Raw genomic sequence first — 21,702 nt, 5'->3', positions numbered from 1 at the left:
TCCCCCACCCCCGCCAATTCATGCTTGCAATCTGTTTTGGGTAGGAAGAAACAGAAATAGAAATAAAGAAATAGAAATAGAAAAAATAGAAAATAGAAATAGAAATAGAAAATAGAAAAAAAGAAATAGAAATAGAAATAAAGCCACGCCTCCTCCTCTGACAATGACCTTGCCGGCAGCATCCTCTCCAGTGCTCCCAACAGTAGGGTGACAGAAGCAGGTGTATGTGCCCCGGGGTTTTGCAGTCACAAAATTAGCTATGTCTGGGTTCCCAGAACAACACGGCATGCAGCATCTTACAACAGGCCCATCAGAAGTCCTTACGGAATGAAGTGAGCCATCCACAGACCAGACGACGGTTGACATCTCAGGTTTGCAACGTCTTACTGTCATTCCCTAAGTCTGGTGGCACCAACTAGCCCAAGAATCCCTTTCCTGTTTAACGCATCCAGCTGTGACATGGCCCTAATCAGCTGCGAATCCCCCAGAGCGAAATGCATGACATCTCACCACTGAGACTGTCCTAATTATTTATCTCCAAATCAGTTCCCTCTCCTCCTCCCCCAATGGCTTTTCCCAAAGGAAACATCACCAAAAACAGGAAGCACCAATCAAATGGCAATAACGATTCAATAAACAGTCCACTGCACAGAGCGGATGAGTCAAATTGAGCAACGAAGATGTGTTCCTTAAAGTTCCGAGGAACACAGTCATCCTCCAAATATTTTAAATAACCTAAAAATGATATGCTTTGAGACAAAAGTCAGTCAGTGTTAATGAGTTGGGCTGTGTCCCCACGCCTGCAAAAAAAAAGGTGTACCACTCTAACCTCCAGTATCTCAAAATGTGATCGTATTTTGGAAACAGGGTCACTGGAGATGTAATTTAGTTAAGGTGGAGTCATGCTGGGGTAGGGTGGACCCCGAATCCAATGTGCCTGCTGTCCTCATAAGAAGGGAAGAGACACACAGGGAGAACTGTCATGTAAACGCGGAGGGAGGGACTCCAGGGATGGGGCCACAAGCCAAGGCACACCCGGCGCCCCCAGAAGCTAGAAGACCAAGAGTGGGTCCTCCCTGGAGGTTTCGGAGGGAGCGCGGCCCTGCCGACCCCTTGATTTCAGACCTAAGGGAGACAGCACATGTCTGTTGTTCTGAGACACCCAGTTTGTACGGTAACACTCAGTGTGGAGTTCTCATTGAAAGCAAATCAAGTGAGGGGCGCCTGGGTGGCTCAGTCGGTTGAGCATCCGACTTCGGCTCAGGTCACGATCTCGCGGTCCATGAGTTTGAGCCCCGCGTCGGGCTCTGGGCTGACGGCTCAGAGCCTGGAGCCTGCTTCCGATTCTGTGTCTCCCTCTCTCTCTGCCCCTCCCCTGTTCATGCTCTGTCTCTCTCTGTCTCAAAAATAAATAAACGTTAAAAAAAAAAATAAAAAAAAAATAAAGCAAATCAAATGAGCTTGAAGAATTCAATGCTTCCCGAACTTTTTGACCATGAACCCTTTTCTGCACAAGCAGAGACTTTAAAAAGGACAGCCTGGAAAATCCCTGTGTGTCGTTTCCCCTAAGCTCTGTGTTAACAAAGATCCAATCTTATTTCAAAGGAACGGCAAAGCTGACAGTTAAATATACACAAATATGACTGATGGTAAAAGAATTAGATTAAATTAGGTTCTTCCTAATTGTATTTTTAAGTGAAATTTTATATTCTACCCGTCACCAGAATTTGTCAGAGCGCTGTGAACGTGAGAACAGGCCAGTACTGGAGCCATAAAGACTAGGAAACATGCCAGGCGCTGGTGATTCAGAACAATCGGATGTGCTCAGACTTTTCGATGTTGAGCAAGACTCGTGTCATGAAAGGAAATACGGGCTACGCTCCTCCCTGCAAGCAAGGTGTCGGGACTTGTGGGAGCTTCTCCAAAGACAGACACAGATTCTTCCTTCTCGTTCCTACCTGGCTGGGCTGCAGTTTGCCCACCTTGCCCTGGAGGTGAGCTGGGTGAAGCAGAGATTTTCCTCCAGTCTTTCCCTAAATGTATTTCTGTTCACAAAGCATCTCGATGCATGCCTCCTTGGGAAGGTCCTTCTTTGGGAAGCCAGCTTGGAAGGCAACAAGCTTTGAGTGACACCCGTCCAGACAGTGAGACAGGTGCCAGCGATGCTACCAGATCTTTCCAGAACCCTTGAGGCTCCAGTTACATGTACGGTGCATTAGCTCCTACACGGTGAGCGGGCGGCAGGCACACCTGGGATGCCATGTTGTTTTATCCACTAGAGTTGACCATCGGGCAGTTCATGGCACGTGATACCTTTCCATGGCTTCCATTGACCCAGTGGGCCAATCCCAGGGTATCTGGAGCCTAAGGATCTCTGAGTTTGTAGAAAACTCTCCAAAGACTGCCTGGACACAATGCTGGCTCTGTGTGCTTTGTTTGGGGAAGAGAAGAGTGTGCTGGTTGAGTGCAGAGGCTTTCCAACCTCAGAGAACCTCAGAAACCACTTCAAGTGAGGATTCGGCGGATACAACAGAGTGGCCAACTCTCTGGTTTTTGGTGAGCCGGAACGAAGAGACTTCTGGAAAGTTTTAATGGAAACATTGCCAGTATAACTGCTAATAGAGAAAGAACTAATTAAAATTCAGGCGTTAGGTCGAAGCTTCTGAGAAACATCATGGGAAGTGGTTTAAGATCTCTGTTCACAGTGAGAACGTTCTTTGTTTTTATTTAATTTTTTTTAATTTTTTTTAACGTTTATTTGAGACAGAGAGAGACGGAGCATGAACAGGGGAGGGTCAGAGAGAGGGAGACACAGAATCCGAAACAGGCTCCAGGCTCTGAGCTGTCAGCACAGAGCCCGACGTGGGGCTCGAACTCACGGACCGTGAGATCATGACCTGAGCCGAAGTCGGCCGCCCAACCGACTGAGCCACCCAGGGGCCCCACGTTCTTTGTTTTTAAAACCGCTGCAGTCACACCTGCATCTGGCCATTTTCCACTATTCCACTCTGGGGACCTCGCTTGCTGGGGATCCCGGTTCCTAGTTCTCAGGCTGGACGACCTATTTCCACGTTCCTTCAACTCACAGCTGGCTCACCCACGATTCTTTCTTCCACGTCTTCTAGCTGGACCCGTTCTGCCCACCGTGCTGGGCACGCACCATGTATCATACTTTGGATTCTCAATCATGAAAGGGACTCCCGAGGGAAGTAACGTTTCTCAAGAACCATTTCCTACTTTCGTTTTAAGGCAGGGCCTGGCCCTGGAGGATGTCCGTGAACAGCCCTGGGGAGCAAGTCTGTGTTCTCTGATGGTGTGCCAAGGCTCTCAGGGTTAATCTAGGGGTCAGCTTGTGCTTCCTCATCTACTGTCGTCTCCGGAGGGGAGTGTGACCTAGGACCTCTAGTTCCAAATCCCCGTGTTTCCTCCAGGAACGCCACACAGGGGGGATGGAACACGGAGCCACGCTGAGGGAACTGGTAGTTAATGGTGACACCATCAGCCCCCCCAAAACCATGCTGCCCCTCAGTCCAGCTGTCCTAACCAGACCACTAAATCAACCCACCTATCAACATTATAGTTAAGTTTCAGGCACAAGGGATTATGGTTAATATTCAGTGCACCTGTGATTACTGGGGGGCTTCCCACATCCCTCTACCTCCAGCTCCACGCCACTGTGTCCGAAAAGCACACCAGCCCTCCACCCATCCTTTCTAGAACAACTACATCTTTCAATAAGGACTTCATGACATCGTGATGATGCATGGCACGCCAGGGACTATTTTTAAGTGTTTCCCACGTATTAACTTAAACTTCCTAACCAACTGGTGAGCAAGATACCATGATTTATTTCTCCTAACTGTATAAATAAAAAGACGGAGTCCAGAAACAGTTAAGTAACTTCTGGGGGCTAAGCAATGAGTAAATGGCGGGAAGAGTCAGTCAGTACTCAAGCTCAGGGGGTCTGAGTCGAGGGTCGTACACCCACCCACTGAGCCACGCTGCCCGCGATGAAGACCCTGGGAACAAGAAACAGAAACCAGAAATGGAGCCCTACTGGCGGTAACGTGACGTTAGGTGTGCGCCTCAGTGAATTCTGCGTGCGACACGTTGGTAAACCGCCACGTCAGCTCCGGTACGTGTGAGTTCGCTGGTCCTTGGGCTGTTACTCAAGAAGGGCTTGTGTTGTCCCAACACACTGTTTCATGTCAACTCGTATCAACAAGGAAATAGCCTTAAAAGTGCAGTTGCTGTACGGAAGGGGCCACGTTCCACTGGCCCTGTCTCCTGTTCCTCCTTTGGCCCTCATCAGGAGCGCTATGACTCGGGGAAGCACAGTTTGAAGCTCACGTCTCCAAACCAAAGCCTGGGGCGGGGGAGGAGGGGAGTCTGGCTTCTCTGACGCAGTCACAGTGGGCATTCACTGGCCGACACAGCACCGAATACACACCCTTGACCTTCCTGGCTGAATGCCCTTCACTCCCCGAGCTCACCTGTGCCCCGCTTCTGTTTCCAGAGCAGCTCTGCTGTCTTACCTGAGAGGTTTCCCTCTCTTGACTCCCGCCAAATACCCAGTGGCCTCATGCCTCTTCCTCGGGCCGCATGCGCGTCTCCAACAATCGGCAGGTGACTACATTCCAACCGTGAGACGCTCAGTGCGGTGGCCCCGGGATCATCCCAGTGCCCCTGAAACCACACACCCTGACTCCTCACAGATGTAAAGGCGGGGGGAGGGGGGGGCGGCAGAGGCCCTGCTGGGTAGATCCCACCTGCACTGCCCTTCCAGCGGCTGGCAGTGCTGCAGGTGTCTGGGGCCCACTGGGTCCTCTCAGGCATGGAGAGCCAACTGTGGGGGTGTGCAGTGGCTTTTCACATGCACCGCAGACCCCTCTCTCTCCCGGGACTTGAACTGGATGCTGAACTTGGAAACCTGGGCACATCAACTCACATCCCTACTCCTTAAGTAATCACAGCAGAAAACGTGCTTTGGTGAGTCTTTTGGCTCTAAGTGTTCTCAGGCACTTGGACTACTTCAGTGCAGGGGTCAGAGAGCTCCCCACGCCCAGCGATGCATCTCCTTATTATGGGTTGCATCATCTCTATCTAATTGCGTGCACTTTGGCCCCATCTGATAGCTCCAGAACTCCACGTGCTTATTAGCACGTCTTTGGACGAAGTATGCAGCCTTCCCACAGCTCTCTGATTACCCCTTCCAAATGTGCCCGTGACGCAGACCCTCTCCCGATTGGAGGGCTGCTGCGCCTTCTTCCTTGTTCTTAAACAGCTCAGCCCAGTTTGGGGTGGGCAAGAGAGCACTCACGACACATACGTGCAAGCCAACCCTTGTCTGACAACAGAAAATAAAACGGCCAATCTTCATTTTGCACAATTTGTTGATGGAGACTTGAGTCAAAGTGTCAGCACAGCCTTGAGCCGCCAGGCCACTCAGCTGGGCGGAGCAGAGGGAATAGGGATGAAACAGGGGTGGCAGTCTCCGGTCTCAGCCCCCTCATAAGTGCAGCTAAGTCCTGACTGTATTATAAAAATGGACGCTAGAGACAGGAAATGAGCCCCGGGCTGAGCACCCAGGCACAGTTCCTCTAGCAGAAACTGAGCGTTTTGGTCTGGGAACTTTAGTATTCCGCTAATGACATACGATTCCAAAATACTCTGAGTTGACTTTCCACCTGCCAACGGTCACGGAACCATGGAAAACCAAGGTGCAATCTTTTGCTTTCGCTTAAATTGCAAATTAGGTAATAGGAATTTCTAATCAAAACCAACTTATCACCTTCTTGAATTCATAGGAATCTCTTCTTCCCAAAGATACACACTTTTCCCAATGGGACCTTCTTTTCTACTACTTTTGCTGATAACCACAAAAAGAGCCAGCAAAAAGAGTCGTGTGTAGGAAATGTATATTTCACTCGCACTTATTTTTAAATTCAGACAAAATATTACAAACGCTAGACACTGACATTTAAAGCAGATCCTACAAAAGTAAAGCCTGCTGTTTCCCTAATAACCGTTTCATCTTCTCAACTACAGTCTTGAGTTGGAAGAGCCAACTTCCACTGTTCAGAATCAAATAATAAAGAAAATCCCAAAAAGGAGAGAATCTATTTGCAGACAGTCGTGATCAACCACGTACGAGGTTCAGAGCACTAATTTTAGAACCTTTCAATTTCAGAAGAAGTCCTGAGAACACGGTTAAAGGAACGTGATTATTCAGACAGAAGCAAAGAGAGATTTTTCAGGTAGGATACCATTCGTTCGCTCATCATATGACAAATACTCACCGAGAACCTTGGGGGCACCAGGCACTGTACCGGGTGCCTAGATACATCAGAGGACAAACCAGCCACAGTCCCTTATGCTAGTTCAGCCAATGTCCTGATGGGGGCTGTAGAGGGCGGGGGCCAAAAATAACACAGGCATAAAAAGAAAATTATATAATTTTCTGGAAGATGATAAACACCTTCCACCTGAGCAGGGTAGGGAGTATCAGGAGTGATGCAATTTTGAATGGGGTGGGCAGTGTAGAGTCTTTGAGAAAGTAGCACTTTAGCAAAGACCGGCAGGACACCTGGGAAGAACATTCCAGCAGGTGGAACAGCCAAGGAGAAGACCACAGGGCGAGAGTGGGGAGGCACATCGTCGCAGGCCCTTCGTTCATTGTAGGAACCTTGGCTTTTACTCTGAGAGAGAGAAGTGAGGGGCCCTCGCATGGTTCCCAGCGCAGGAGTGGCTGGGCAGCTCCGACATGGGGCAGAGGATGCTGAGGGCAGCTCTCCTAGTGAGGTCAGAGTGAAGGTGATGCCCTTGACCTGCCTGCCATGAACTGGGTGGGCAAGACCAAGCAGATCTTGGATGATGATGGGCAAACCTTTCCTGGAAGCCCATTAAAGTAGGAAGATGGTGTCTGTAAGAGGAAGTGGGAGACACTGAGGGCCAGCAATGACCACTCAAGGTCCTTTCCTGCTTCAGAGACACCACGATGAGCCCCAGGAGCAATAAAAGGCTCGGAAGGCAAGACTGCTTTCTCCCCAGCTGTGGTGAAAGACAAGACCTGTTGGAGCAGAGGTGGCACGAGAAAGACCATGGGGAGGCGGGCACGGGAGCATTAGGATTCTGCTCAGGTGTTCTCCTTGTACCTGTGCAAACAACAGCCCTGCTGACTGATGTGATCCCGTCAGAGCCGCAGGACATCAACGAGGAAGCATAGCAGTGATTGAGTATTCAGTGAGGCCAGCAGCCCAACAAGGAAGCCAGATGCCCCGGCTCATCACAGCCAGCTCCCGTTTCTATAGAAACGGCACCCCTGTCTCTCATGGCACCCCCCCTCTCCTTTTAATAGATAACCCGTCATTCGGGGGCTGAATTTGAGAGAAGCTCAAAAATCTAGAAGAAAGGAAGAGAAATTCATGACACTTTCCCACATACAAAATGGCGATTAAATGACCATAGGCAGGATGCTAATTGGGGAGAAAGATACCGGGCTACAGCTAGATGTTTCTGCTGACGTTTCCTATTATTCAGATGAAGACACGTACCTCTCCGTTCCCACAGAGCAAATAACCTCATCCTGAATCCACTAAGACGGAAAAGCGTAGCGAATGCCAAGGGCAGAGTCAGGGACCGAGACTGTTCTCCACACTGAGAACCTTTAGAGCCTCCCCTGTGAACCAACCACCACTTCCCTGACTTAGAAGGTTTCCCGTCAAGGACCCAGAGCCTCGGCTCTAAGGCTGGCCCTCGTTGACACCCTGCAGGCCTGTGCTGGCTTCTGCCATGGTCATTTAGTGTCCTACCTAGCATCCCTCCCACTGCCCAGTCCCTGCACCCCTCACCCCTGCACACTGCCAGCATGCGCACCTGTCTTTCAAGGAATTGTTCCCACTTGCCCCCCAAATAAAGTAAGCGATGGAACAGGTAAGACTCATGCCCTACCACATCTGCAGTCCTCCCCAAAGGAATTTCTGACTCATCATCCTTGGCAACTAAAAAGTTTGACGTGAGACACAAGGAGGCAGGGTGAAACTACCCACCCAACTTTAGGAAGTGTCAATTCTGGCCGGGGCGATGATGTAACCAAGGCCCAGAAATGAGGAACAGACCACCCACATCAACACTCGCGCCCTGCGCTCCTCGGCTCCAACCAGGTTACGCTGTGGTAACATAACCTCCGTGTTTACAGACCGAAGTGCACAGCTTTCCCATTGAGCAGCCGCTCTCTGAAATACCCCTTGTTTCCATGGCAAAAGGAAGGTGAGTACAGAACCCGCCCATGCTGGTTCTGGAAGCTTCCATTTTGCAAGTGCTCCCCGCACCGCCACTCCCGGTTCCCCAGCCAAAGTATGGCGCGGCCACACCGCCGTCTAAGGGAGCAAGGGGACGCCATCCCCAGAAGCATCTGCAGAGCCAAAGTGAAGACCCCTACACCCGCCCACGTGAGAAGCCAGCCCTCTTCCAGCACTTAGCCAAGTGCCCATTTGAGAAAATCTAAACCAACTCGACTTCTCTGCCCCCGTCCCTCTGCTCCCCACCTTGTGGCGACCCTATCCGTCCTTCCACCTGACCGCTATCCGCACAGAAGCTCTACCCGAGCCCACACTCCTCCTGAAGGTCTGTATGGCTGGCAGCACATGCTGGCGAGAGAGGGAACGCGAGGAGGAGCCACTAACGGGTGCGCTCACCTGGGATTCGGCAGCTCCCCCGCAGCACGGTGCCCTCACACTTAGCAATGGAGAGCAGAGGTTTGCACACGGGAAAAGACCGATGCGCATGATGAGAAGGACCCAGGAACTCACCTGCACAAGCAGCTGGGTATTCTATGATGCAGCCCGAGTGTCCTAGAACACTACAGCCATCCCCTCCATGGATATTCCTGAGAAGACCTGTAAAGGTGGGTAGAGAGGGAAGTGCTCCCTGAGGCAGGAACAAAATGAGAAGGGAAGACAGGGGACCACGTGGCTTCGTCTACAGCTCTGTCCTTCCTCAGACGCCATGGCAATGAGGGTCGGTGAGCAGAAGCCATGGGGAAGCACAAGATGCTTGTGGAAGCATCTTTCCACAAGAACAAGAGTGTGGCATGAACATGGGGAAGCGAAAGAAAGCAAGAAAGTAGGCGGCCATGAAGCAAATGTTTAGTCTCTAAAATCAGATGCTTAATGGACAGATTCAGAGCTAAAAAGGGGGGCGCCTGGGTGGCTCAGTCGGTTAAGTGTCCAACTTCAGCTCAAGTCATGATCTCACGGTTTGTCGGTTCAAGCCCCGCATCGGGCTCTGTGCTGACAGCTCAGAGCCTGGAGCCTGCTTCAGATTCTGTGTCTCCCTCTCTCTCTCCCCCTTCCCTGCTCATGCTCGCTCGCTCTCTCTCTCTCTCTCTCTCACACACACACACACAAATAAAATATAATAATTAAAAATTACAACCTGAAAAGAAAGCAAAGATCCCAGTGCACTCAGGAAAAGAGAAGTGTCCCAACATCCTTCCCACTTATTCCTCCAATATAACACACAGCTGAGCCCACCTCACCACATCCTGTTTGACACCAATTTTATCAATTTTTCCATTAAAGTCAAACTTAGTGCAATCAATGCCAGACTGCCTGTATGCCAAGTGTATCCCTGAATAGCTGACTGTGTAATGGCTGAAATTGAGAAACTGGGACAGAAGTCTGGAGTGGCTACGGATTGTCAAGGACCCAAGATGCGAACAATTACCAGGCACACAGGAGACAATCTATGCAGATGACTGCTCAGTACAGGTGGTAACTCGGCACAAGTGTCACATTGTGGCCACTGTTGACCCCGACCTGAAACAAAGGACCGGAAGGATCTGGAAGATCCCTTGAATTCCCATCATGTACATTTCTAACCACAGGTACAACATTCAGCAGATGCCAGATGAACACGGAGCCCTTGAGTTCTAATTCCTTTACCAACTTTTCCTACTGCCACTCCGTATAGAAATATGCCACAGCGTGAATTATTCCACTGACCCATTTGCTCTGTTATGAGCAGAGGATGGCTATATGCACTCACTTTTTACTGTCGTTCTGAAATTGACATTTTGGTATCATTTTGAATTTTGTTGCATCTTTTTACATGTCAGATGATTGCTCGCACGAAAGAAAGGAAAGAAAGAGAGAGAGAGAGAGAGAGAGAGAGAGAAAGAAAGAAAGAAAGAAAGAAAGAAAGAAAGAAAGAAAGAAAGAAAGAAAGAAAGAAAGAAAGAAAGAAAGAGAGAGAGAAAGGCGTCTCCAGTAATTGGACCGTTCACACTGCAGTGGACCCCCTCTTGGGGCCATGAACACCCACAACTCTAAAAGCTTTCAAGAAGAAATGGGAAAGGATCACCTGGTGGTTCACTTGGTTAAGCACCTGACTCTTGACTTCGGCTGAGGTCACGATCTCATGGTTGGTGGGATCGAGCCCCATGCTGGTCTCTGCCCTGGAGCCTGCTTGGGATTGTCTCTCTCCCTCTCTTTCTGCCCTTTATTTGTAGTTCTTCCAATGCTCCTTTACTCCCTTCCCACTCCCACCCCTGCTGGCAGGTGCCACCTTGAATGCATCAAATATACAATGCATGAAATATGATGGATACACACAATTATATAAACATATCCAGGACGATACAGCAAGGTTCCCACTGATCCCCAAAAGCTGCTGTAGTAATTCCAGTAGCTCTGTCTCTAACATAAGTCTTCCCAAACAGTAAACAACAGAAGACAGAAAAAATAAATTGGTCTTCTCAATTCCAAACTGGGAAAGATACCTATATCCCCATTCCATTTTGGTTTTTTTTTTTACGTAAACATGTTAAGATTGACCCAAAATTATGTGAGGTAAAAGTTGAGATCAAAGAAATCCAAGCACTGTAGGAAGTTTACACATTGATTTTTACAATGACTGTGAGGCCCTGGAAAATCCTTAAGTTCCCTCTGAATGTTAAAAAAAAAAAAAAAGCGTGTGTGAGTGTGTGTGTTTCACTTCCATCAGGCATATTGCCGGAATGATCTTAAAGTCTTCAAGCTGTTCATCTACATGTGCAGCATGAGTGAAAGGAAATTTGTTTTTTTTAAGTTAAGCACTGTTTTAGGCCCTGAGAACACTGCGTCTATAGCTACCCGAGTCTCTGTCTTCCCGGCACCCCTACAAGGTTCCGATCCCTGCCTTGTGCTCACGTACAGCATCTGTCCCCAGTGCCTGCTGCACAAGCCACCGTCACCTCAGATGTTCTGATTCTGGGAAGCAGGATTTTCCCTACCTGGAATTCTACCATCTGGACCTTCCAGGCCACATTGGCTTCCAGTCTCCCTGCAAAATTACATCTATGTCTGTATCTTTATCATTTGTGGGGCAAAACTGAACATGTCCTGGGCTCCAAACAGATCTGGATGATGCTGGAAAGACAGCAAGAAATATAGGGAGGAAGAAAAATAAATCTATGGGGGAAAACATGTCAAACAAGTCGGAGCAAAATCTTAGACTACTGTGGAAAAACTGTTTTTCCCTTCGGCAATTAGCACATCCATTTGGAACCAAATTAATTTAAACTGTTAGATTTCATAATGTTCATACTTTTTAAGTCCAATGATACAATTAAGTTCATTCCTCCACTCAATTATGGTACCACAGAGCATACTGAGAAGAACGCAGGATAGGACGGAAGGCTGAGTTTCTCTGAGGAGCACAAGTGGCTTGCCAAATACTATTCACATAATTACCTGGAGCGTTCTCATTTGTAAAATTAGATGCTATCAATTTTTAAATGTTCTATTTCAGATAATTTCCCAATACTAGATCATTCTAAAGATAAATGTCCCAAAAGTCATTAATGAGAAAGGCTGACTGATTTTCTCTCTTTTTTTTTACATATACATAAAATCAAACTCATGTGATTAAATAAAAGCAAATCGTAACAGCACATGGGCACTCAATGCCCTTAACACCAAATTTATTAAGCAGAATTTAATTTTGAAAGGATTATTATACATATTATTTTTACAGGCAATGCTCTATGAAAGGGATCAATATTGTATATTGCACAGAGGCATTCTGCATGCAGTTGATAAATGCATTGTTATCATCAGAGTAATTAAAAGGAACAGGGTTATATACAATCAGCATGTACATCTTACTCAGCAACTCCTGCCAGTTGCTTGCAAAAATTAAACTCATTAATCATTCTGACTCTACGGGAGAAAAAGCTTTAGGTACAAAATTAAAAAGCTCTATTTCATGAAGAAGAAAAAAATGTCCAAAGCCAACATCTCAAGAAATTCCTGTCTACACAGTGATGCTAGAATATTAATCTCATGCAGGAAAATGAGTTGATCCCCTTTTCAAAAATATAAATTAATATGATGTTACTCTAATGCTTCAGACCTCCTTAAATCTGCAGGAAACACAGACAAGTAAATTATTTAAAAGTGGGTGCCGGCAGCACGAAAAAAGCATGCCAAATAGAGTATGCTTCCGTGTCCACCTCAAGACGTCTTAGTGCTACACAGAATTCAAATCCACTGAGAAGGCATAATGTTCACTTTCCACAAACAACTTTGGCTTTAAGCAAACACACACTTTTGTGACTGGCTCTAGAGACCAAAGGCTTGTTAACACACCGAAATCTGTTTGTTATCATTCACGGTTGACAACTGACTCATGCGACGGAAAAGTAGTTGGGTTTACCCTTATTAATTTTTCAAGCCCACAGATCAGCTGTTTGTTAGGGTTCTCCTCCCTAGCCAAGGTGACTATGAAGACACAATGAGAATACTTACAGCGGCACTTTAAAAACAAAATCAAGGCGTAGTGCAGAGGCAAGGTATTTTTGATGCTATATCTGGCTTCACTCATGGTTCAGCGAGCACTGACTTTGCTTATGTCATGAGTCTTACTTCCTTCAATCTAGACAATTTCCCAATTATGACTACATTCTCTGTGCTGAGACAGTAAGCAAAATTTTATATAATTTTGTTACAGATGTATTATAATTTCAGCAAATTCTTTACAGACACAGAATTATATTTTTAAAACTTGAGTGATTATTCACTTTACCAAAACATTGACAGCGAGACTGTTTTAGGTAGTAAACACTTCCTATGCATTTAAAATACGTTCTGAAGTACAAAAGCTAAACTTTTCAGGACAAGTACTATGTCCAGCAGAGTGCTAAGACATAGTTTTATATGGCATTAAACTCATAAGGGGACCTCAAAGCTTATCTGGTGAAACATCTAATATAAAAAAAGAAACAAAACCATAGAGAAAATGTCATTTTTACATGATTGCATACGTGGAACACCATGCTGGGATACGGACGAAATGGCGATACTATCACAACAAATAAAGAGATTAGGAAGAAGGGTATCTAGCATAAGCAGACGTAAAGAGAGGAGGAATGTTAGGGATACATTCCGTGCAGCTGTCTTGTCGCCATCGCAAAAATGATGTAATGTCTAGTTGCTTGACATGTGGAAAAAAAGCTCAGAAGAGAGATCAAGACGGTCACCATCAAGGTCCTTCTAATTCTACAATCCTATAAAACAGAAAAGAAAAACACCTTCAGAAGAAAGGCGAGGGGATGTATATTAGAGGAAGGAAGCTACTTAGCCATCTTCTAATACAGAAGCTGCAGGATAAGCTCGGTTCCCTTTACCTTCATTCTAATTTACCTGAAATCTAATTTATCTTTAGAAAGCATGAAAGGTAAAGAATAGAATGGTGGAGGACCAAAACTGGGGAGCATAGGTTCTCCCACCCTCCTACGTTAAGAGTAGGAGGACTGATGTACCCAAGAATTCAAAGACCGAGTTCAGAAAGAAAGCGACAGGACAGGAATTCAAGCCGCATCAGGAAAGACATGCAATGCAAAAGTCGGAAATGCAGGGTGGTGGTCACCAAGACCAGGAGCTGTAACAACAAAGGCTGAAGAGGAATCACACAGGGCAGACTCCCGATGACGTTCTCTGTGTGCAGCTTCCTCAGTGAGAACGGTAAGAATCAAAGTCTGCCACCAAGAAAGACAAGGAAAAGAAGACTGTTGGTGATATGCAGGTGGCATCAGTTGTAGACTACTTGATTGAGAAGTTGGACTACAAAACCAGAAAGAAAAACAGGGCAGCAACAGACCAGTGAGGATGGTCTTTGTGTCTGTTTGCAGGCAGAGAAGAAAGAACTGGTAGAGAAGGGTCATATCAAGGGATAATGTTATTAGTAATAGCAACAACATATATTCACCGAAACGGGACGAATTGCACTGCTCGGCATGTAATAGGACCTACTTTGTAGGCACCACCGTTATGAGGAGTGAGATGGCGATTCCACCTGTCTCCTCAAGTCAAAGGTCACTTGGAGCTTCATGTGATATACCCCACGGATGATCTGTAGATGACGACACTGAGCACTGTCAAATCAGTCATGAGAAGAATGGGACCAAATCGGTAGTTGAAAGTTTTCGTCTTTTCCTCATATATTAGGAAAACGATGTGAAATTAAATACTTAGAAAATTAACACTGGGGCAGAAGAACAAACATAGGCAGGGTAAAGAAACATCATATCTGTACAGCCAAACTACTTAAAACATTAAAATCGACAAATACCCATCAAAAATTCACAGGATGCTGACATCGTAGCAGTGAAAACTCAAGGTGGAGAGAACAATGGGCTGCTTGCTGGAGAACAAACCTCATGCTGAAGATACTGGATAATGAAATTGGCCCTGTCAGGCTGACAGACATCGTAAGTCAGGGGACTGATGCTCAGCGCCTGCTTTGGCCAATTTGCTGTTTTAAAATCCCGTTTGTCATCGTGTTTGTATTGTTAGGAAATCACGTGTCAACGACCATGAAGAATACAGGAACATACTAATGGGGCCTCAACAAGACTACTGCCTAAGCCCTACGGAGTCCTTTAAGGAATAAAACAAACAAAAAACAAAAAACATGCAAGCAGGGGCGACACAAAATCCAGTATTTTAAAATCAGTCACAGTCACAATTTCCTATTGGAAATTACTTAAATTCCATTAGAAGTCACTTCTTGCAACATTTCCTTTAAGAGTCAACTTAATTTTTAAACCTACAAAATGAATTTTAAATCAAAATGGCTATTGATTCCTCAGAGGGGTTACCCAGGTAATTGACTTTATGTTTAAATAAATTTAAGATTGATGAGGAAACTCCAATAGAAAAGGTATTCTGGTTTTATTTCTATTTCAGAGCTAACCTCACATCCCAGAACTGACCCATCCAGCCAAAGCAGGCTTTTCTCTGGTTCCGTGGCGGGGGTGTGGTGGTGGTGGGGGCAGGGGGGTTGTGCAGATAGGAAATGCAATACTAGTTAATTACCTGCTGTACAATCTCAGCATTTGATTCATCTCTACTAAATCTTGTGACTACCGTAACTTTTATTTTGGTGGAAATTACTTATTTTTAATCATACTCAGGCATGTGTGCATATACACAGAAGTCAAGAATGGGACTTTATTTCCCCCTTTTTGGATGGAGGGACAAGAGGCACAAGGCCCACTGGATTTTAAAGGCATGCTGTTTATCATGGTCTCCGTGACCATGGCGGGAAAGCTGTTTGTGTACCACGGAACAGCTTTCCCTGACTGACAAGCCACAGGAGGGCTATAAAGGCCACGGGCTCTAGTGTAAGGATGTGCAGAAGGGAGCCGCGGCCATGCCTCAGCACCTCGGACAGCTCCCGCGACCCACAGGCCAGCTCCCCAACTGCTGAAATCCAGGTCGTAAAAGGCAGGGCCAACATGCAAAGAGTAATCCGTGATTATGATTCCATTATTATATACGTTCCTAATTACATGCACGTCTTCAGGTTTACGTTTAGGTGGCAAAACGACTGCTCTCAATTCTTTCATCTTGACAAAGGTGGTGTCAAAACAGCAGTTTTTACATCTATCTTTTTTTTTATTTTATTTTTGGGACAGAGAGAGACAGAGCATGAACGGGGGAGGGGCAGAGAGAGAGGGAGACACAGAATCGGAAACAGGCTCCAGGCTCTGAGCCGTCAGCCCAGAGCCCAACGCGGGGCTCGAACTCACGGACCGCGAGATCGTGACCTGGCTGAAGTCGGACGCTTAACCGACTGCGCCACCCAGGCGCCCCAACATCTATCTTTCTAAACTAGTAGTATCTCAAGCAAAACGCACCTGCCGTTCCTGAAGGAAAAGCGTTTTAATATGTACACCTATCTTTTTGTAAATTTTAGACCTAACTTTTCCAAACTGGATAACATTTCTGAGAAAAGCTTTCAAGAACTCGATGCCACATTTAGCTGTGTCATTGATCTCATCATACATTTTAGATATATACATATATTTATACGTACTTCATAAGGACACTACAGGCACGTACACCATGTTTATACCTGCACCTACATATCACACACACACACAATTCTGAATTTTCCAGGAAAAAACACTGGTGTCAGGTCTTCCTGAATTTAAGTCAGAGACACGGGTCAGAGCCACATCAGCAGAAATCCTCTTCGAATGTTAGGTCCCCAATTTGCTCCCCAGTTCAACCCTTTTGCTCATCTGAGAAACGGTGCTAGGCATATATCAAACCGAAAAGAAGGAACTATAACCAGATGCTCCAAACTAAGAAGAAAGAAAAAAAGAGAGGAAGATGGGTGGAGATCATCAGAAACAAAATTCAGAAACCACTGCCTGTCCTTCCTCCTGGCGCCACCTAGAGCCTATCCAATGGAAACTGCCCTGTTCTACTCCAAGCATAACAATTCAACAGTTTTAAGTCAGACTTAAGGCAAAAAGTGCATAATTTCTGTCTGCATTGCAGTTCAATTGTCTTCCCCAAGATTCTCAGTAACTAGATCCTCCAGAATTTTTCACCAACCGCCCAAAAACCCCTCCTCAGAGACTTCTAGTTCCTTGAACCAGATGCCTGAAGAATCCACACATCTCCCGCAGGACCTGACCCACTGAAGTGAGGGACATCTCTCTGCTTGCTATCTGTGTAACCAGGGGAGTCTGGAAATGATCCAGAAGAAAATAGGAAGGTTGCGTGCAAAATCTGATACAGGCTGTGGTGTGTGCATGTGTGCGCGTGTATGGACACAGACTGCACTTGCCACAAACTTGTCATCCCTATCAGTCTTCACATCCTCCCTCCGTAAAACCAAAAATGACCAGTGACAACAACAAAACCTCAGTGGCTTTTTTTCAGAATTGTCCCTGTGAAAGCCCTTCCCCCCAACCTTGCACTATTAAAGAAAAACCAAATGGTGAAGCAGTGGGACCTGAGACAAGACATGTTTGAATGACCTAACAGCCTGCTCAGGGCAGGGACCGGTACTGCCCTGGGTTGTCAGGGGAGGCTATCTGAGAGGCTTGTGTGAGGACCTGTGCCCAGGTGCACCCAGGTAGCAAACTCCTCCAAGGCACACGCAGCGGGTTCCACAACACAATGCACCCTGCTTATCCCCAGGGGCCGGAGCAGCTAAGCTACAGCTCTCCCTGTCAGTCCCAGAGCTTGTCTGGGATTTTTCTCTTTTCCCCGGGGAAGAGAACATCTCAACAAGGGCAGTTGCCTCTCTTTGTGGTCCTCCCCGGACATCTGAATAGCTAGAAGGGATCAGCAGAGGTGGCTGGACTCATCCATCTAAGCAGCCCGCTGGTGTCCAGCCTGAGTCATCGGTTACTAAGGTGATATGCAAATCCAACCTTTGAAACCCAGGCTTTCAGCCCAAGAAGAGTAGGAAACAAGCCGAAGAAGAAGTTTTCTCCTAACACAGGTCTAAGGTAGAGCTACTAGTCCAAGGCCGGTCGTCAGAGACAGGCAGGGCCTGACTCCCATCAGCAAAAATTGTGCCGGGCCCAGGGACAGGACGCTGGGCCTCGGATGCTAGTGTTTTGCACCCCCTGCCAAAAGGAAATCACCACCCACAAGATCCGCACTGGAGGGGAAAGTGGCCTGGAGAGGGGAGAAGTGCAGGCCACGTGAGTAAAGGGACAGCAAGAAGGAGGTGAGGAGGGCGCAATGCATAGATTGTAGTGACAGGTGGGAAGCCTGGGACTTTATCTTCCCCAGTCTTAAAGCAGGGGGGAAAAAAGGGAGGGAGGGTGAGAGGGAGGAAGGAAGATCAAGTTGTAATCGCAGACTGGTTGAACTGTCGCCTTAGGACGCATACCCCTGTACAGTGACAACAGACACCCACACACCCACTGCCACCCCCAGCCTTCCCCCATCCCGGCAGCGCAGCCCCGCAGACGCTGCTCTCTCAGGCACCAACTCCCGGCCGCCGCCGCTGCAGACCGAGCCCCGCTTCGGGACGGCGGTGACCGAGATCGGCGCCGGCGCCGAGGAGCGAGCGCTCCCGGGAGGCAGAGGAGGGGAGGGGAGGGGAGCCGCGAGGGCGACCCCGACCCTCGCAGATGCGGAGCGCACGCGGCTCCCCGAGCGCTCGGCCCCAAGCCCCGCGCCGCCCCCCACCCACCAAGATGCTCTTACGTCCTCGTCGTCACCGTCGCTCCGCGCCTGGTACTGGAACCGGGGCCGGCCACCCGCGCCGCCGCCGCCGCCGCCGCCGCGCTCCCGGGGCGCCGCCGCGGGCGCGGGGACTCCGAGGGGCTTGGGCCCCGCGCCGTCCTCCTCCGGCCCCTGGCCGCCCAGGAGGTGGCTGGCCTCCGGGGGCGCCGGGAAGGAGCGCGAGGTGTTGATCTTGCCCGTGAACCTCTGGTAGAGCGAAGCCATCGGTGCCCGCGCCCTCGCCGGCTGCCCGGGGGGGCGTTCTGCGCCGCGCCTTCCCCTCTCGGGGCCCCCGCTCCCCACCCCCTCCGGGGGGGAAAGGGAAGAAGCCGCAGAAGAAAGGGAAGCGGCAGCCGCCGCTCCTCCCGCGCGCCACTCTCAAGTCGCCGCCGGGCGACTGCCTGGCTCGGCTCCTCCGCCCCCTCCCCCGGCGGCTCGGCGGAGCCGGGGGTCTGGGGGTGCGATCGCTCGCTCGGTCCTTTCCGCTTTTTTCAACTCCCTGCCACGGCCACGGCCGGCCTAGTCAAAGGCACCGGAGGAAGGAAAAAAAATCCCCGGAAAACCATAAAGGGAGGGAAAATGCCTAGGCCCCAGAATTGGCACCACCTAGAGACGGGAGAACAGCCAGCGCGGATCTCCGCGCTCCCCCACCCCGGCCCCTCCGCGCGGCTCCTCCTCCCCCTCCCCACCGGCCCCTCCGCGCGGCCGGGTAATGGCGCCCGGGTGGCGGGGGGCTGGCGGCGCAAGCGGGGTGGGGGTGTGGGGGGCACGGGGGGTCGCGGGGGCGGGCCGGGGACCGGGCGGGGGCGTGAGCGCGCCAGGGGCTCAGGGCGCTCCGGGCCTCGCCGGAGGTGGCGCCCCCGGGTGCGCGGGAAGAGAGCGCGGAAAACGCGGGGGGCTTGGGGGGGGGGAGCGGGCACTGAGGAAGAGCAGAGCCCCGAAGGCGCCCATCCTCGGCGTGGGGCTGCGCCCTGGGTGCACACGCTCGAACCCCGCGCAGCTGCAGCCTCGCCCCCCTCCGAGCGCTCCCCCTCGGGGTTTCCTTCCAGCTTTCCTCGCCTAACTTGCAACAACAGCGCCCAGGACCCCTCGGGCCTGGGGGGCCTAAGTAGGGAGAGGGACGGCAAACAGCAGGGCTGGAAGGGAGGGGCTCAGACACACGGCTTTCTAAGGAGCCCTCGTTGCTTCCCAAACCAAGCTCGTCTCCGAAAACAGATTCATTTTCCTCCCCCCCCAACCCGGCCTCAACAAGAAGGGAAAGGCAGGGTCACGGAAAGCGAGGCAGGGGAGGCCTGGTGGAAGGCTCCCGAGCAACTCAGTGGAACGCTCCTCCCTACACATCCCAACCCATTGGTGTCCATCGCGAACTCCGTTTTCATGTTCAGTAAACAGAGGCAGAGGCTGAGGCTTCAGGGAGGCCAGCAACTTCTCCAAAGCTTGCTCCGCCCCCTCAGCCTCCGACTGAGAGGAAGGAACCGGGGAGAAACCACACCAAACAGGGCGCCAGGCTCCGGGTGCGCATTCGCGCGTCTTGCTGCAGTAAGACGTGCTCCAGCGCCCCTGTGTGGAAACACACCAGCATGCCGGCGCGCCCGGCTCCGACTCCAGGCGCAGGCTGCTTTCTCCCCGCCCTTCCCTGGGGCGGATTGCTCCATCGGGCCTCTGGGAATGTCTCCCTCCTTCTCGAATCCGCGCCTCCGGCTTTCATGAGGATCTGGGGGCTCCTCCTTCTCATCTCGTCCCCACACCCCCTTCCCTTTTGTTTGCAGCCCCTCGAGATGGGACAGATCGGTCCCAACTTGAGCTTCAGCCAAAACTCGGGCCTGAGACTCCGAGGGGAGGGGACCGTTTGTACCTGCCCACTTTGCGGTGCCTTCCACACCATCTTCATGTTGACATTCTTCCTGGACTCAGTGGTGGCCCCTGCTCCACCTGGGTTTTCATGACTGTTTGATCTACGTTGGGGGGGCGGGGGGGGGGGGGGGAGAAGGCGAGGCCAGGGCCAGTGAGGCCATATATCTGGCTCATCAGCCTTTGTTGAGTCTCAATCCAAGGGGATCTCCTGGCATCACTGCCCGCGCCCAGATACCCCTGAGAAAGCCGTTGCCTGGTCCTGAAATTGCTTCTTCCCAGTGTCCTTAACTAGGGGGGAGAAACCGGATGCCGGTGAATAAGCCTCCTGGGAGAACACACCTTCTGGTCCCTTCCACACTCTCCCCAAATCTCAACCCAGTGGGTAGCCTTGTTTTAATTAGAATTTATACCACACCCATCCTCTGCTTAATCCACTGTGGTTTCCCTCCACTATGAAGAAGAGGGTGATTGTGAAAGTAGTTGAAAGGCACATTTTTCCTCTACGCCACCGCGAAAACAAGTAAAGCCAAAATCCCAACAGCTAGAGGTGCCCTGAACCAGCCAAAGGCCTACGGTTCAGGTGGATGTCCCGCCCACAGGTCCAGGGTGGCAGAGCGCGTCACCGGCCCCCCATCACTTTGAAGACAGAGGCAACAGTTACTAGAGCCATGAAATGAAACTTTAAAAGTCATCACATTTAGATAAATAGGAAACCTTGCTGTCATCCCCCCTCCCCCGGCCCCAGCTGTGCTTTTGATGGGAGGAAGCTGCCTTTCCAGCAGGACTTGAAAGGAAGGTTCAGGCTGCTCCCTGAGGCATCTAGGTCCCGGACCGCCACTAAATATAGACGCTGCCAGGGGCTTACTTTTGTAATATTCCTATAAAATATGCATGTATTTATTCACGCAGACTGTGAGAAGTAGCATTGCATATTTCTTGTACTAACATTGTATACAAAATACAGTATTTATATGGAAATAGCTCGTGTATCACACACAATACTTCCTAGATGGATGCATATCGACCAGAACAGGCTGAAACTAAGGTACAGAAGGCACATGCGTCCCTCACTTTTAAAAATCACTGTCCAGTGATCTCGTAGGTATTCAAATTACAATCTGGTCAGCCTTAGAAATCCTAACTAAATGATTCAGACAACATAATAAGCAATGCTTATTTAAAATTACTTATAAAATGGGGTGCCTGGGTGGCTCAGTCAGTGGAGCCGCCAACTTCAGCTCAGGTCACGATCTCGTGGTTCCTGAGTTTGAGACCCACATCTGGCTCTGCACAAACAGTTCGGAGCTTGCTTGGGATTCCCTCTCTCTCT

At 49.4% G+C, this 21,702-nt stretch overlaps 1 protein-coding gene and 1 pseudogene across 4 annotated transcripts in view; one reads left to right on the top strand and one right to left on the bottom strand.

The window, feature by feature from the left end:
- Positions 1-21,702, bottom strand: part of DPP6 (dipeptidyl peptidase like 6) — a 949,991-nt gene that overhangs the window by 695,802 nt on the left and 232,487 nt on the right. The window contains exon 1 of one of the 4 annotated variants that reach the window (XM_045053302.1): positions 18,501-19,114. The exons of 2 other annotated variants lie outside the window; for them this stretch is intronic. In XM_045053302.1, the coding sequence (XP_044909237.1) occupies positions 18,501-18,743 (243 nt within the window). In that variant the 5' untranslated portion in view covers positions 18,744-19,114. Of the gene's footprint in view, positions 1-18,500; positions 19,115-21,702 lie in introns of those variants that run through there. One more of the 4 variants, XM_045053297.1, reaches the window with a different exon arrangement.
- LOC102901001 lies at positions 9,098-9,935 on the top strand (annotated as a pseudogene).

Source organism: Felis catus, chromosome A2 (assembly GCF_018350175.1).
Source record: "Felis catus isolate Fca126 chromosome A2, F.catus_Fca126_mat1.0, whole genome shotgun sequence".
NCBI classification, from domain to species: Eukaryota; Metazoa; Chordata; class Mammalia; order Carnivora; family Felidae; genus Felis; species Felis catus.
This window is presented reverse-complemented; position numbering and strand designations above follow the sequence as displayed.